This window comes from Meles meles, chromosome 13, assembly GCF_922984935.1.
Source record: "Meles meles chromosome 13, mMelMel3.1 paternal haplotype, whole genome shotgun sequence".
NCBI lineage: Eukaryota > Metazoa > Chordata > Mammalia > Carnivora > Mustelidae > Meles > Meles meles.
This window is the reverse complement of record NC_060078.1, coordinates 29,240,376-29,256,895: the sequence shown is the minus strand read 5'-3', so window position 1 is coordinate 29,256,895 and position 16,520 is coordinate 29,240,376. Positions and strand designations below refer to the sequence as shown.

The 16,520-nt window shown below is 33.4% G+C and overlaps 1 protein-coding gene across 6 annotated transcripts in view; it reads left to right on the top strand.

Moving 5' to 3' along the window:
* The window catches only part of HERC4 (HECT and RLD domain containing E3 ubiquitin protein ligase 4), a 131,309-nt gene that overhangs the window by 19,621 nt on the left and 95,168 nt on the right, over window positions 1-16,520 (top strand). For all 6 annotated transcript variants that reach the window (XR_006821272.1, XM_046027439.1, XM_046027437.1 and 3 more), the window contains exon 3: window positions 10,388-10,547. Coding sequence is in view for 5 of the 6 variants with exons in the window: in XM_046027439.1 (XP_045883395.1) it covers window positions 10,388-10,547 (160 nt within the window). In the remaining variant the exon portion in view is untranslated. The remainder of the gene's footprint in view (window positions 1-10,387; window positions 10,548-16,520) is intronic.

The window sequence follows — 16,520 nt, the reverse complement described above, 5'->3', positions numbered from 1 at the left end:
AGGCATGCTTGTGGGCCCGTTGTTATCTTTAGGAATTAGCTAGCCTTGGGGAGCGCCATCTCTTCTGGGGTCACTAAGCCTCCTGCTCCCCAAATGTCAGCTTCAGGAATACAGAAAACAAGAAAATACAGTTAATGTGATTGGCCCTTTGATGAACGGATGTCAGATATACAAGAATCTAAAAAAAATAGTAAAAACTCTGATAGTATATTCTGAGGGTTCATTCTTGCTGGTCCTGAAAGCAAAGGAACTATTTGATTGATACTATATTTATATTGGGGTCGTTATATATGAACTTCTTTTCTCCTCAAAGCAGTTAATTTCAGTGGTTGCCAGACATCCAGAAAGGACTTTTAATTTTTTAAAGATTTTATTTATTTGTTTTTTTAGTTAGTTAATGCAGGTTGGGGAGGGAAGGGCAGAGAGAGTGGAGGAGAGGGAATCTCAAGCACACTCTAAGCTGAGCACCGAGCCCATCGGGGGGACTTGATCTCAAGACCCTGAAACTATGATCTGAGCCAAAATCAAGAGTTGGACACTCAACTGGCTGATCCACAGAAAGTACTTTTCTAAAGAAAAAAATGTTTAAAAACCCTAGATATAAAATTTTAAGTATAAAAATACTTAAAACATAACCTTGTTATTTAATATTTAAATATTAACAAAGGGATGGCAGTTCAATAAAGAGGGAAATGTTTATATCTTAGTGCCTTTATCTGTGAAGTAGGGGTGATGATACACCTGTCTTACGGTATTATGAGGATTAAATGAGAGTAAATAAAGTGCTTAACACATTGCCAGGCACATAATAAACTATGTATGCTATCTGTACACATGTATGTAATAGAATGTATAAAAGGGGTACAAATTTAAGAATATCTGTTACAATGAATTTTATAATTTAATTAGTTCTGTCTCCATAAGAACATTATTTTATTGTGAGCTGTCAACTAAGGCATGTAAATTACTTTATGTTAACTTTAGCTTTTATCAGGGAACTCATTAAGGTGTTTTGGTGACTATGGGTTATACCATTCCAGATTCCTATTGGTGGTAATTTTAGAGAATAAACATTTTCATGTAATTTTTGTTTTTGTTTTTATTTAGTTTAGATGTTTAGTTTTATTAATTTGTCTTATCATTATATGCATTGTATTACAGGTCCTTTAAAAAGTGTCAATGAGGGGGTGCCTGGGTGGCTCAGTGGGTTAAGCCTCTGCCTTCGGCTCAGGTCATGATCTCAGGGTCCTGGGATGGAGTCCCACATCGGGCTCTCCGCTCGGCAGGAAACCTGCTTCCTCCTCTCTCTCTGCCTGCCTCTCTGCCTGCTTGTGATCTCTCTCTGTCAAATAAATAAATAAAATCTTAAAAAAAAAAAAAGTGTCAATGAATGGTAATTTCACTGTAGGAGTAGAGAAGTACATGTCTTGAATGAAGTTGCCTTTTGGTTATTACTTCTGTAATAAAATTAGCACTATGGTTATTTAAAGGGGGAAAAAACCACTCTGAATTATTTATTGGTGCCATTCCCTAATTCCAAGTAATTAATGTCTTCATCTTTAAAAAGCCAAATCGTAAAATGCATCAACTACACATATGGTTCTATGAACAATTAAAGAAGAAAAGAAGAAAAAGCCATTTGTAGGTAACCAGTATTGACAATTTAGTATTTATTTTTTCAGTATTTTCTCTGCATATATATTGGGTCTATGTGTGACATATTTTTAAATAAGAATGAGGTTATACAAATTTCATACTAATGGTATTGCATAAACTTTAAACTTTTAGAGGTAGATTTTAAGTGTGCTTTCCATTGCTCTAGTTAAGAGTTTTGAGAAATTCGGAGAGAAGGGAAAGGAAACCCATATTTATAGCAACTAATGAGTATTAGTGGATTTTGAAACTTAAGCTCTGGCAGAATTAAACTTTTAGTAAGACGTTGAAATGGTGTTTTTTAAAAATTAGCTATTTAATAAAGTTTATTCCTTGAGACCTCAGTGTTTGTTACCGAATTACTGTGCTTGTTGCTATCGATAACAGTATTGTTTTTTATTTTTTATTTTATTTCTTTTAAAAGATGTTATTTATTCATTTGAGAGAGAGAGAGCACAAGCAGGGGGAGAGGCAGAGCGAGAGGGAGAAGCAGACTCTGAGCTGGGCAGGGAGCGAGACACAGGGCTTAATGCCTCAGCCGGAGCCAAAGGCAGACGCTTAACCATCTGAGCCACCCAGGCGCTCCTAACAGTATTGTTTTTTAGACGTTGATAAACCTGAACAACATCAGCAAAGATTTTTGTTCCCTGTATAAAACATTGATAGTTGTTCAGCCTTTGTTGGAATCCATTCCTTTTAATTAAAAATATGTGTAGAACTTCATTAAACTTGTTGACAACATTAAGAATTAAGGTTAATTGTGGACTGGGATCTTGGTTGGTAATTGTACTTTCATACCAACTAGTCCCTGATTTATGAATGAATTATGTAGGGCCCTCTCCTAGCTTTTGGTGGTTTGCTGTCAGGATTTCTTCATATGGTATTCTTCCTGTGTGACTGTGACCAAAATTCCCCTTTTGAGGATTAGAGGCCTACCCTACTCCCATATGACCTCATCTTGACTAATTATTGACTAATAATTGACCTTGTTTCCGAGTAAGGTTGCATTCTGATGTACTGAGGGTTAGGATTTAAACATACATTTTGGGAGAACACGTATCCTATAGCAAGATTTCGAGATCTGTAGGTGAAAGAGGATACAGAGTAACATGATAGTGTTCAAATTTTCTTCAAATCAGCTGTTTTAGAATTTTGAATAATCAGCTTTTAAGAGATGATAGTTATGAATGTTACTAATGTTGTTTCTGTAGTATGTATTACCTTTAGATCCAGGAGGCAATACATTCCTTTTTGTTTTTTGAGAAGACAGTGCATTCTTTACTATTAGTATTTTTTGTTTATAAGGTTCTCAGAGCATATTATTGATTGTATCTTTTTTTCTTTTATAAACATTTATTTGAGAGAGAAAGCTTGTACATGCAAGTGGGGTGGGGGCAGAGGGAGAGAATCTTCAACCTGACTTCCTGCTGAGCATGGAGCTCACCCCTCAGGGCTTGATCTCAAGACCCATGAGATCATGACTTGAGCTGAAACCAAGAGTCAGATGCTTAATGGACTGAGCCACCCAGGAACCCCTTGCTGGTTATATCCTAGTATCAGGTTTAAACCCTGGTTAGCAAAAAGACTACTAATAGACCATCTTGTGTATTTTGTGACTGGTTGTCTAAGGTGAAGTGTGTATGTTTACTGTTATTAAATCAGCCTTGGTCAGTCAGTAAATATTCACAGAGATTTTATGATCATTCCTGGACACACATATATGCTGAGCTGCATAATAATTGAGTCTCTTGATGTCCACACTCCCAGCTGAGGTTCAGCAAAACAGTGCTCTGCTTTCTTGTTTCAGCTCTCATACTGTTAAACAAGTATCCTTTTTGCAGTATATTTAGTCCCACATATTTTACATTTTTATACTTTTATTGGTGATTTCACTGTTTAAAATGACCTCTTGAATGTAGTACTGAAGCTTTATCTGGCGTTCTAAGCACAAGAAGGCTGTTATATGCCGTACTAGATAAATACATTGAAGCATGAGTTATAGTGCTGTTGAATGTTAGTGAATCAATATGTATTAATTATAAGATGTCTTTAAGCAGAAACACACATTAAACAGGTTATGTGTTGATCAGTTCATGAAAATGTGATCAGAGGCTTGCGGGAGCCTAACCCAATATTTGGTAAATAAGTATTTGTGGTGAGTTCATAAACATAACTCTTGCCCTATAATGAGAATTGATTATATTCTCAGGTAGACTAAAATAAACAGACGAAAATTGTAAGTGGAACAATGATGGGGTTTCCTAGAAGGATGGTGCCATGAAATAAATCATCAATATTTAACACTGTTTTCTTCATACATTGTGCAGTGTTTTATACTAGCTTTTAAGAAAATGAAAGAAGTCTCAAGTCACTGTCTTTGTAGCTTTTATTCCTCTTTTTATAGCTCTCATTGAGTACAAATGCAAAATTGAGAATGCAAGATTTTTTATTTCTGTCCATAATGACAAAATTGACAGAGGAAGATGTTTCACAGTTACTGGACAAATCACAAGGTGAATGTAGATCATCACTGTATGATAATATGAAATTGATCATTTAAGTGAACTCTTAAACAGTGAGTCTGGAGATAGTATGCTACATGAACTCTTTTCACAAATTCAAGAATTGATGAATATATTTCTTAGGTCCTAAAGGAAATAGGATGTTTTTATCCAGTTAGTTATTCAATAGGAAGGATTTTATCATGTAACATTTTGCAACAAGAACCTAGATCTATCCTGTATTGCTAAAAGGATGTGCAGCTGTATTCTTCTTTTACAATATGTGTGACACAAAATTTATTTGACACAATTTGTTTATGAACAAATGCTGAAGTCAGATATATATCCAGAGGTAATTGGGAGGAAATAGATGATATTGAAAATCTGTCATTAGGTTGAACATTTTAATTTGTTTTTATAAGTCTAAAAGTGGCTGTATTTACATTTATGTAGTAAAGATGATGGCTTTTTCCTCCTTACTAAAATAGTGCACCATTAGTTTTCAAAAATACTGCATTTTTACAATGTAAGTATAAGGACAACCAGAAGTAATGATGATGTAGGACTTATTAGAGATGTATTTAGAATGTATGTGCTATCAGTATTTACAAGATAGATATGTTACATCTCTCTTGTTCTTTATATTTTCTGTTTTTGCTCCTGTCTCGGAATAACACATTTTTTCTTAAGGTAATCTCCACCACTTGTTTTCTTTGCCTTTTAGTGCCTCCCCAAACTAAATGTTCTTGTGAGCCATAAATACTGATACGAACACAGTGTTAAGACTCTTCTCAAACTTTATATGAGCATTTGAAGCATTAAACAAAGATGGAAAGAATAACACAATGACCAACAGTAAACACTTACCACATATTTTATCTGTTTTATATTTTTTAGAGGGATAACTTCTTTTCTGAACTATAGTTGACTGTAATAATCATGTGCCATTATTAAAACTTTAGCATCATACGTTCATAATTCCAACATTTTCTTGTAACCTCTCTTTATCAAGGGAATCAACTGTTTAATGGGCTTGCTTGGCAAGTTTTTCTTTTGCTTTCTGTCCTCTAACTTACATATCCATACTAATTCTAATTGAAGTGAATTTAATTCCCACTTATTCCTCCTTTTTCTCTATTAATTTTGCTTTGAAAGTCAAATGTAGCTTAATGATTAAAATTTGGTAGCATAGTACCCAGTACATAGCAAATAATAAATGTTAGCTATTGGGTTTGGTATGAATTCTGTTTTCTTTCTCACAGGTGGCATCACTGAGTTGGGCTTAGTGAATTTCTTTTTGTTTGTTTTACTGGGTTCATTTATTCTTCCTTTATTCTTGCTTATCATTGACTCTCTTTTCAGGCAATCTTGTTTTAAGCATTCAACTATGTAATTTCATTAGGTTCGAAGTGTCTCAGTATACCACTGATCTGATTTTCTAGTATACTAGGAATTGGGAGTATTGAGGATATTCGTTTTGATGAGCCATTGGGAAAAACAATAGTTTTAAAGATTTGTACAGGGATGTTTTGAGTTTTGTGTGTTTGTTGTCTGAGAAGCCTATATTAAATGCTATTTCTGGGACATATAACTGTTACTATGTTTCTTTAATTGTGTGTTTCTGAAGTAGCTATCCAGTCTCAGAATAGGTATCTCATTAATTTGATGGGACAAAAATTCTGAAAGAACCAAGATTATTTGTCTTGAATTTTTAGTATGTAGAAAAAAATTAGAGTTCATCTTGGTTTCAAAATGAAAACATTGGTTTTAGTACATGGCTTTAACTATTTTCTCTAATGTTGCATTTAATTAAGTTTTATTTTTTGTTTGGAATAGACACATATGTACATGGTTCAAAAATCAAGGTAATATAAATACACATTGGGAAGTTTTGCTCTTACATTTGTCTACTGTATTTCCAAACACAGTAACAAATCATTTAGTATTCCACATCTTGATATTTTTTTTGTCTTTGCTTATATACTCTTGAGGTCTTTCTGTATCCCTATGTAGAGTTTCCTCAATATTATTAACATCTTGTTTGTGGAGCATAGTATTCCAGTGGGTAAATGAAATCTTTTACTAATGGTTATTTGGCATATTTCGAGTCTTACTATGTACAGTGCTTCAAATATAATACACATATTCACACATACAAACAGAAACACATGCACACGTGTATTTGTACCCTATCTTCCTGGGTTCTCTAGCTGGGGCCTGTCTAGACAAAAGAGATTAACAAGAGAAAAATAACAAGTTTATTAACACATGCTTTGAACTTATACATGGGACCCCAACACATGTGTTAATAAACTTGTGATGAGTAACTCAAGTGATAGAGCATGGGCTTACACAGAACAAAAGAACAAGAAATTTTTAGAGAAGTAATAGCAAAAAGGATTGAATTTCTGGGGTGGCAATTGTGGGAAGGTAAATAGGTGGGGAAACTAAGATAAACACTAGTTAGGAAAGTTTGTAATGTAGGTTTTCCTGGTGCCATCTCTGAGCTGGTAAGAGTTTGGAGTTGTCTCTGGTGATTAACTTCTGTTCTTTCTAGTAGAGAAGGAAGTGGTGGATACCTTCACATATTTATGTCATGCTTTTAGGCAGTAAGGAGAAGGCAGAGAGCTTTTCTTGTATCTATTTGTACTTAATGTCTTTGAGCTCAGAACAATCCTATGCCAACATGGCATATTCTGCTACTCTTTAGTACTTAGGTGTATCTGTAGGATATTTTCGTAGAAATTGAATTCGTAGGTCCAGAAAGTAAATGGATATGTTTTGTTAGGTATTACCATATTCCTTTCCATAAAGATTGTTCTGTTTTGTTCTGTTATCCGTATATAAGCGTGCTTTTTTCTCCGACAGGTTGTTAACAAGCTTTTGAATTTTTATGAAAAATAGTATCTTGGTGTGATTTTTATTATAATCATAAACTTTGTAAATTAATAAACTATTTTTAGAGTGGTTTTAGGTTCACAGCAAAATTAAGCAGAAAATAGAGTTCCCATATACCCCATCTCCATATATACACAATCTCCCCCACTGTCCACAGCCCATCCACAGTGGTACATTTACCACCATTAGCAGACCTACATTGACGTCATCCGAAGTCCATGGGTTCCTTAGGGTTCACTCTTTGTGTTGTACAATCTTTGGGTTTTGACAAATGCATAATAACATGTAGTATTGTACAGAACAGTATTGGTATCATACAGAATAGTTTTATTTAGTATCCTAAAAAAAACTTTGTGCTTTGTTCATCCCTCTCTTTCCCCTAACTTCTAGCAAACATTAAGCTTTTTACTGTCTTCAAAGTTTTGCTTTTTCCAGAATGTCATGTATTGGAATCATACAGAATGTAGCCTTTTCAGATTGGCTTCTTTTACTTAGGAATGTGCATTTAAGTCTCTGTGTCTCTTTTCATGGCTTGATAGCCTATTCCTTCTTATTGCTGAATAATGCTCTATCATCTGGATGTACCACAGTTTATTCACTATTGAAGGATATCTTGGTTGCTTCCAAGTTTGAGCAATTATGAATAAAGTTGCTGCAAACATCTTTGTGTAGATTTTTATATTGACATAAGTTTTCAGCTCTTTTTGGGTGAATATCAAGGAGTGTGATTGCTTGATCATAAGATAAGAGTATGTTTAGTTTTATAAGAAACTACCACGCTGTCTTCAAAAGTGGCTGTACCCTTTTGCATGCACACCAGCAGCGAATAAGAGTTTCTGTTGCTCTCTATCCTTTCCAGCAATTTGAGCCATTTTAATAAGGTGTATAGTGGTATCTCATTTTAATTTGAAATTCCATGTTATATAACGTGGGACATCCTTTCATAGGCTTACTTGCCATCTGTGTATCGTCCTCGGTGAGGTGTCTGTTCAGTTCTTTTGCCTATTTTTTCATTGGGCTCTTTATTTTTTTATTGAGTTATTAGAGGTTTTTGTGTATTTTTGGATAATAGTCCTTTATTAGATCTATCTTTTACAGATATTTTCTCTAATTCGGTGGCTTTTCTTATTCTCCTGATATATGTAAACATTGATGCTTAAAGGTTAACCCATGTGGAAAAGTATAAAGTTATAAGTGTATGGTTTTATAAATTTTCTAAATCAACATATTGGCTTCTAAATGTAGTTTGGATTTGCAGTTTTCTCATCAATGAGGTTGAGCATCTTTTCATATGATTAAGGGCCATTTCTATTTCTTATTCTCTGAACTATCAGTTGACATCTTTTGTCCATTTTTCATTGAATTAATGGTCTTTTTTTTTCCAACTATGTCTGTAAAAATTGGGAAGATTATTTCTTCGAGGTATGAATAACATTTTCCCCCCCGTTTTTCTGTTAGTCTTTTCACTTTGATTTTAGTTTGTTTTGCTGTAAGAATTTTCTCAAATGGCTACGTGGAATCTCTTCCTCTTTCCTTAGCTCAGGATTTAGTGTTAAGTGTTACTGTCTTCCAGAATTCTTGTATCTTAAGGTTTTAGTGAGTATCTCATGTTCCCTTGGGGCCTTTTGTGTATCTTTATCTTAGCATTTAATCACAGTTCTTACCTCATCTGTTTTTCTGTAGACTGGAAACTCTGAGGACTAGAAATGTTTTATTCTCATTGTGTCTCCAGGGTTTGGAGCATTAAGGGTATACAGTAAATACTAGTGTTTGGTATGAATGATTATTGTTTCTTTGTTTCTTGGATTTTGGTGCCTTTGATTGTATAGCCATTGCTATCTAATTTAAGTACTCTTCATTTGCTATTGAACTGACCAGTCTTATTCATTTGTCTTGTCATCTTGTCATTTTCTGCTCTTACTATATTCCTTTGAGGATAGTCTTGGAGATACATTGACTTAGTTCTGGGGCCTCTGTGAAAGAGAACAGATTTTTTGAGTGTTTTACTTCTTTCTTCATAATTAAGATTTATGGTACTGTTTTGATGTAAATAAATGATGTTATACTTGTAAATCCTTTTTCTTGTTTTTTTGGGGGAGGGCAATATGTTATATCTTGTTCTCTTTGCTTGTTTTGTATGTTCTTACAATATAATTTCATTTAAAAACATGTACAAAATATCTACAAATAGTAAAAGATTAGTATAATGAACTTCCACATACTGTTCACCAGGTTCACGAGTTAGTAACTCATAGTACTTTAAGATGAGTACTTCAAATAATATCATTGAAGTTGTATAGATTCTTAGAGGCTATGTAGGGCTAACCTTCCACCCCAAAAGGCAGGGTAGTAATCCAGGTAGAATGGGAGTTTCTCTAACCATAGGGATTTAAACGTTTCTGATGCGGTTGGTTTCTTTATTGAACAGCTACATTTCTACATTGAGCTTAAGTGTAGATAGCTTAAGATAGCTTAAGAAATCCTGATTGATTTCAGTTTAACCACTCTTTAGCATGAGGCTTTCAGTTTATTGAAGACAGAAAGTACAGTTTTTTTAGGCTAAAAAAAGGTTCATTTTAAATGACATGTTAAAAAAATGTAGTAGTACTAAAAAACTGATAGACATTACACATCTTAAGGAGACTAAGGAAACAATTTCACTTTCTTTTCTGGTTTGTCAGTAGCTACTGATAATCTTATGAAGGACCAGTATTTTAAATTATTTTCGGATTTAAAACTTGAATATATTTTAACTACATAATGGGGTTTTTATTTCTTTCATGTTAAAATGGCAGTTCATAAACTAAAACCTGTTTGTTACGGTTACATTGCCTTTCAGTTCCCTCAGCATATCTAGTAGATGCTTTATTGATGAGTTCTATAAAGAATTTGCTTTTCTGTCAGAAGTTGCTAATTCAGATTATTTCATTAATTTCAGAATCACTCCATAGTAGTATATGTCAGTTATTTCATTATTAATTAATTTGGCCCAGGATATTTGAATGATTCCCTTTTCAGCTGGATTCTTCTGTTACTGGTTATGGCTTTGAATGAAGAGCCTTTCTGAGAGCAACTTTATAAACCTTTAACTTCTTCCCCAAAATGTTCGAGTCACTTAATACTTGAGTTGCTTATGCCCTAGGATGTATACTTGTATTTACCACAATGAGAATTTTATATGGCACATACTTGTTAAATTTTTCACAGTAACTACTGTTATACTTAGTCTGTATTTTATCATTTTCTTAAACTTTTTTTTTGTACAAGATGAAGACTTTTATTCCCATTGGTAGTTCAAAACTAGAATATAATGTTTCTCTTCTTGATTTCTGTAGAGCAGGTTGTTGCCCTGGATGCCCAAAATATCGTAGCTGTTTCATGTGGAGAAGCTCATACATTAGCACTAAATGACAAAGGCCAGGTGTATGCGTGGGGTCTCGATTCTGATGGACAGCTTGGCCTGCTAGGATCAGAGGAATGTATCAGAGTACCCAGGTAACAAAGGTGACCAAAAAGAGGTCTTTAACAATCTTTTATAATAAATTTGTTATCTAAATTATTCTGCTTACTGTGGGCAAGTAAGAGTTGACATCTAATTACTTCTCCCTTGGAATTACTAGGTAGGTTTTGGCCTTTAATTTGGGCTGAGTGCTATTTTTTATGTATTACATATTTTCCCCTAAATTATTTATGTTTGTAAAGAAATGGGATGGGGAATATATACTTTACTCTATTTTATTACTAAAATTTTTAAGCAGTTTAGACTAATTTAAACTACTGGTTCTATCTTGAGTACCCCACTGTTAAAATATTTATTAAATATTGGTTGGTTGCATATTTCTCTATCTTGTTTTGTATTGTTTTTATTGAATATAGAAGTCCCAATGCTTAATGTAAAAAGAATTCAGTCACTTTCCAATTTTTTACAAAGCAGTGGCCACAATTTAATTTGTTACTAATTCATCATACATTTATTTCAAAATTAAATAAATGCCTAGTCAATGTTGCATAGTCTTAGAGATATACATAGGGCATAGCCATTGTTTTAATACTGAAAATTTTAATAGCGTGAACATGTTTAGGTAAAAATATACAGATTTAAAGAAAAGTATCCAATTTGTTTTAAATGCATAAATAATACAGTAACTCACGCTTTGTTTTTTAAATTATACAAATTCTTGCTTCCTTAAACTCTTGTTCTTTCTTCCTAGTAATAGTTATAGGGACAAAAGAAAACTCTCCAGAGAAACAAAGGTATTAAACTAATTTTAGATATAAATCTAGGTAGCATTATTTTTACACACATTTAGATATTTTGTTTTTAACTTAACATTGATTAATGTTTGTTTTGGTTTAAGAAATAGGATGTAACTTACTAGGATAAGGAAACGGAACACAGGAACTAATAATATTTCAGAACAGAAACTCTTATTGTTAGAAATGAGTTTTTTAAGCTAGGAAGGGTAGCTAGCTAGATCCTTTAGTAAGCCTATGACCTTTCCTTGTATATGTTTATCGAGAACTTAAAAGTATTCAGTTAAGCATTTGCTTTGTTTTAATTTATGAAAAGGTTTTTTGGTCTTTAACATTTTATATTTGTTTTAGTAAAAATTGTCAGTTGGACTTTTGGATATATCATATTCACATGTTTCCTTGATTGATCTTGTAATTAAAGTCCACAGAACTCCCCAGATTTCTTCCCCTTAATTTCTTTTGTTTATAACAATTAAATAACAAACACAACTCCCATTATGCTTTTAGTATCTCTTAATGATGGTGTTCTTGGGAGAAAGTCTTTTTTCCTTAAGCTAAGTAAATTGAATTTTTTAGTCATTTCAGTTTTGATTTATTTCAGAAAATGGTAATTTGCAACCATATAGCTATGGGTAGGTGATAATACAAAGCATTCATAGAAACATAGTGACCTCACATTTTGTCATATCTTCTACTGCTTTTATTTTCTCCCACAAATAGCTGTTGTAGAATGGGATTTTTTAATATAAAATTCTTAAAATTTTGTGTTTTTACAATTGAAAAGGGACCTTCCTGTGAGATTTTTAAATCACCAATTCAAAACCATGATTTATGTCAAAGCTTTCTAATTTCTTTTATATTTATTCCATTGGTTTCTTAAAATCATACTGACATTTTGTTGCTCTTATACTTCTGACATTTTGTTCTCCTTATACTTCTAGTATAAGGGATTTCAGTCAGTAATCCATAGATACTTAGTAAATCGAAAGAAAAGTAACTGTAAGAGAATTTTATTATATGACAGTTTATTTGAACAGTGCCCTTTAATAAATTACGCATTTGTGACTTTGCTGTTTTGTAAACCTGGATGGGGACCTGAAAAGAGATCTTATTTGATTATTTGTCATTCGGTTTAAACTTGGAAGGTTTTTATTTGCTAAATGTGTATTAACTTTTAAGCTCTGTGTTAAGGCATTTCTCCTGTTCAACCTACTCAGTTTTCAGTGGACTGATCTGATTTGTTATGACATATATATATAGTTTTTACTGATACTTTCATGTGTTGAAGGGCAATTTAGTATTTCAGTATATTTTGTTTGGGGCAAATCATGCTCAGAGACTGAGTTTGTCTTTGCCTGACCTCTGTTTAGCACAGGTTTACTGAAGGAATTTCACAAGCCAGTGACATATGAGATAAATAACATACTTCAAACAAGTGATAGATAAATCATACTGTTGTTTCAAGCAAGAGGTGATAGTAATAAAAATCAAATTTAGTTTAGGTATACCTTTATATGACTTGATACTAGGGAGAAATGGCTTAGCCAACTAAGAACTGATTTTCTCCTGCCAGCACAAAAGTAAAAGTCCCTGTTCTAGAGCACGTTGCTAAGGAAAGATACATCTAGCAAGTATTGATGGGCAAGAGGATCTTTTCCCTAGGACTGCTGCTGGGTTTTTACCCCTGAAGGTGAACGTCTCCTCTACTGTGGCTGGCACTGATTACCCTGTCTTTGGAGAGCTATTTAGATTAGCTAAGACCTAAGAGTCTGGGATAGTCCTCACAAACTCTCAGTATTTATAATCTAAATGTCCTCTAGCTAGAGTTTTTTTTCATGTGTTTTTATTGGTAAGCCCCCAAGTAGCACCCCACAATAGCTGAGTCACTGAGTACATCCAAAATATGAGATTATGACATCCTGACACAACTTACATCCAAACAGTTTAACTCTTAAGAGCAGTTCCATTTTGTCATAAACAAGTGTGTTTGTAATCAAATTGATATATGACATAGAAATATATTTTTATGAAACACTGACAGTGATTTTTTTTAAATTGTAGTACCAAACTATTTTTTATTTTTATTTTTATTTTATTTTTTAAGATTTTACTTATTTGACAGAGGGAGAGATCACAAGTAGGCAGAGAGGCAGGCGGGGTGGGGGGAGCAGGATCTCTGCTGAGCAGAGAATGCAGTGCAGGGCTCAATCCCAGGACCAAAAGCAAAGGTGCCCCCCAAACTATTTTTAGATGCAAGGCTTTTTCTGTATGCTTAGAGATGTCAGCCAGCTTTGAAATTTTTGCATTCATTTTGAATAAACCATGTAGAAGACAGGAGGAAGCTCAATTATATGTAAATAGATTTTTAAAAAATTAGTGTTTATGGGTGTCTGGGTGGCTCAGTTGGTTAAGCAACTGCCTTCGGCTCAGGTCATGATCTGGGAGTCCTGTGATTGATTCCTGCATCCGGCTTCCAGCTCCACGGGGAGTCTGCTTCTCCCTCTGACCTGCTCCCCTCTCAAGCTCTTTCTCACTGTCTCTCTCTATCAATCTTTTAAAAAAAATTAGTGTTTATAATTTTTGTAAGAATGATCAGAAAACTGAAGAGTCACGTTAGGCTGTACTTTCTTGAAAACAAAATTCATTTTTATGCCAGTAGATAAGGAGGGTATTGAAATTAAGTAACACTTGAAAATGAAAGAAGAATGTAAAATTAAAAATAGGTTATATTTGAAACTGTTACTACTTTGTTAATCTTTTCCAGTTTCTAATTTTATTTTATTTTGAAATCACTACTCCCTGGGGAAAGACACATTATTCAATACTAATGCTAGTCTCTGTAGACATACTGCATTTCTTTCTTTTTTGTTTTAAAACTATTTAAATTCAAGTTCACATATAGTGTAGTATTAGTTTCAGGGGTAGAATTTAGTGATTCATCAGTTGCATATAATACCCAGTGCTTACTACATCGAGTGCCCTCCTTTAATGCCCATCATCCAGTTACCCTATCTCCCCCCACCCCCAATTCCCTCAGCAACCCTCAACTTGTTCCCGATATATAAACTTGCTCCTATGGTTTGCCTATAGACCTGCATTTCTGCCTAGTTATTTCTTTTTATATAGGATATATGTTACACCTTTACTTCAAAAAAAGTTAAAGCTAATTTTACTACCTTTTAGTTTGATATAAGTGGAAATACATACTTTCCCATGCAAACTTTAGAAAACCAGTTATTGGTAATAAAATTGTAGTTTTTTTAAAAAAATTCTGTTTCTTGGACCTATGCAATAAAAACTATGAGAGAGTGGTATAACATTATCCTTGTGAGAACAGCTATTTCTCGATTATAGAAACTAATTATGTTTGACTTGTCAGCTTGGTCAAAAGTAAAATTTATTTTCTTGACTTCCTCAATTTTGAACATATATTAAAATTTTAGATTAAAAAGATAATGTATTTCTCAGTGGTAGTGACTAGATTGTTAGCGTAAATCTTTCAAAATTAAAAGAAGAGTTGGTGCTAAGACTTTTTAGATCACAAAGGAAGTTGTGGCTTCACTGGGAAATAGAAAATTGTTAATTATGTTTAATTGGTAAAATATATTTTTAAAACCACTTTATTGAGGTATAATTGACATACAAAAAGCTGTACTTAATTTAAATGCCTTGTTGAGTTTGAATTTGGCAAAATATTTAATGTTTTAGTTCTGAGATTTTTCATTATGTAGTGTAAACTTTTTACTAGTCTTTGTTAGCAGTTGTTGGAATTTTACCTTCACAAACAACTGAAAGTGCCTGGTTTATGCCTTTAATGCCCCTGTACATTAAATTGTAAAGTATAACAGTACAGTAGCACACATACTCAACAATTAATATATTTTGGCAGACTTCCCAGTGGAGGGGAGTACAAATCTTATTCCAAGTTTACTAATACTGTTTTCTTACAGATTTCAAACATCTTTCAAAATACAGTAAAGAAATGATTCATTTCTTTACAGTGACTCATTTCGTGATGTCATAGCCATTTAAAATGTTTGACATACTTTAAACTTTAGTGAGTTGTTTCAAATCTATAAGCAGTTAGAAAATGTTGACCCTAGATGTCTGAATTCTGATTTTCTCTTCATAGTTCTGATTAATTAGGAATCTTCATGTTGTGTATATGCATAAATATATATTTTTATTTACAAAATTTATTCTGGCTTATTTTTACTTCTTGACTTCATTTGAATCATTTAAAAAATTAGAGATTAAATATTTACATTAGCTTTTTTACTTAAAGAGAATTACTTCTGATGAATTAAAAAAATTATATTTCATTAGGAATTTTCTAATTTGTTGTCCTTTAAGGAAAATGGAACATGGGGAACTAATATGGTAACTTATTACCATTCAGTATTTTCTTTTATTTATTCCTGAAAGCTTAAAAAAAAAAAAGGAAAGAAGAAAAACATACCCTCCTTCATCTCCCTAAAACCTTCTGTATATTAATTTACATGGAGATGAAAGGAGATTTATTTTATTATTTTTTTAAGATTTTATTTATTTATTTGACAGAGAGAGATCACAAGTAGGCAGAGAGGCAGGCAGAGAGAGAGGAAGGAAAGCTGAGCAGAGAGCCCAATGAGAGGCTCGATCCCAGGACCCTGGGATCATGACCTGAGCCGAAGGCAGAGGCTTTAGCGCATTGAGCCACCCAGGCGCCTGAAAGGAGATTTTTTTTTTTTTTTTAAAGATTTTATTTATTTATTTGTCAGAGAGAGAGAGAGACAGAGATCACAAGTAGGCAGAGAGGCAGGCAGAGGCAGAGGGAGAAGCAGGCTCCCTGCTGAGCAAGGAGCCCGATATGGGACTTGATCCCAGGACGCTGGGATCATGACCTGAGCCGAAGGCAGCCGCTTAACCAACTGAGCCACCCAGGTGTCCCCTGAAAGGAGATTTTTTTAAAACAGTAATGCCATAGAAGAATACATTTCCTTGTCACTATAGCAGACATGGCTAAAGAAATTAGTGTTTATGTTGTATTCCAAGCCTTATGATAATTTTGGAAATGTGGAAGTCAGCAAGTATAAATTGCTATGCAAATTTAGAAGTTTTAGTGACAGACTTTATGAAACAGTTTAATATTAAAGCTTCAAAGACTTTATAAACTCGTCCTTTAACAGTGTATTCATTACATATTTTTTACCAGGCACTGTGGTAAGTGCTGGG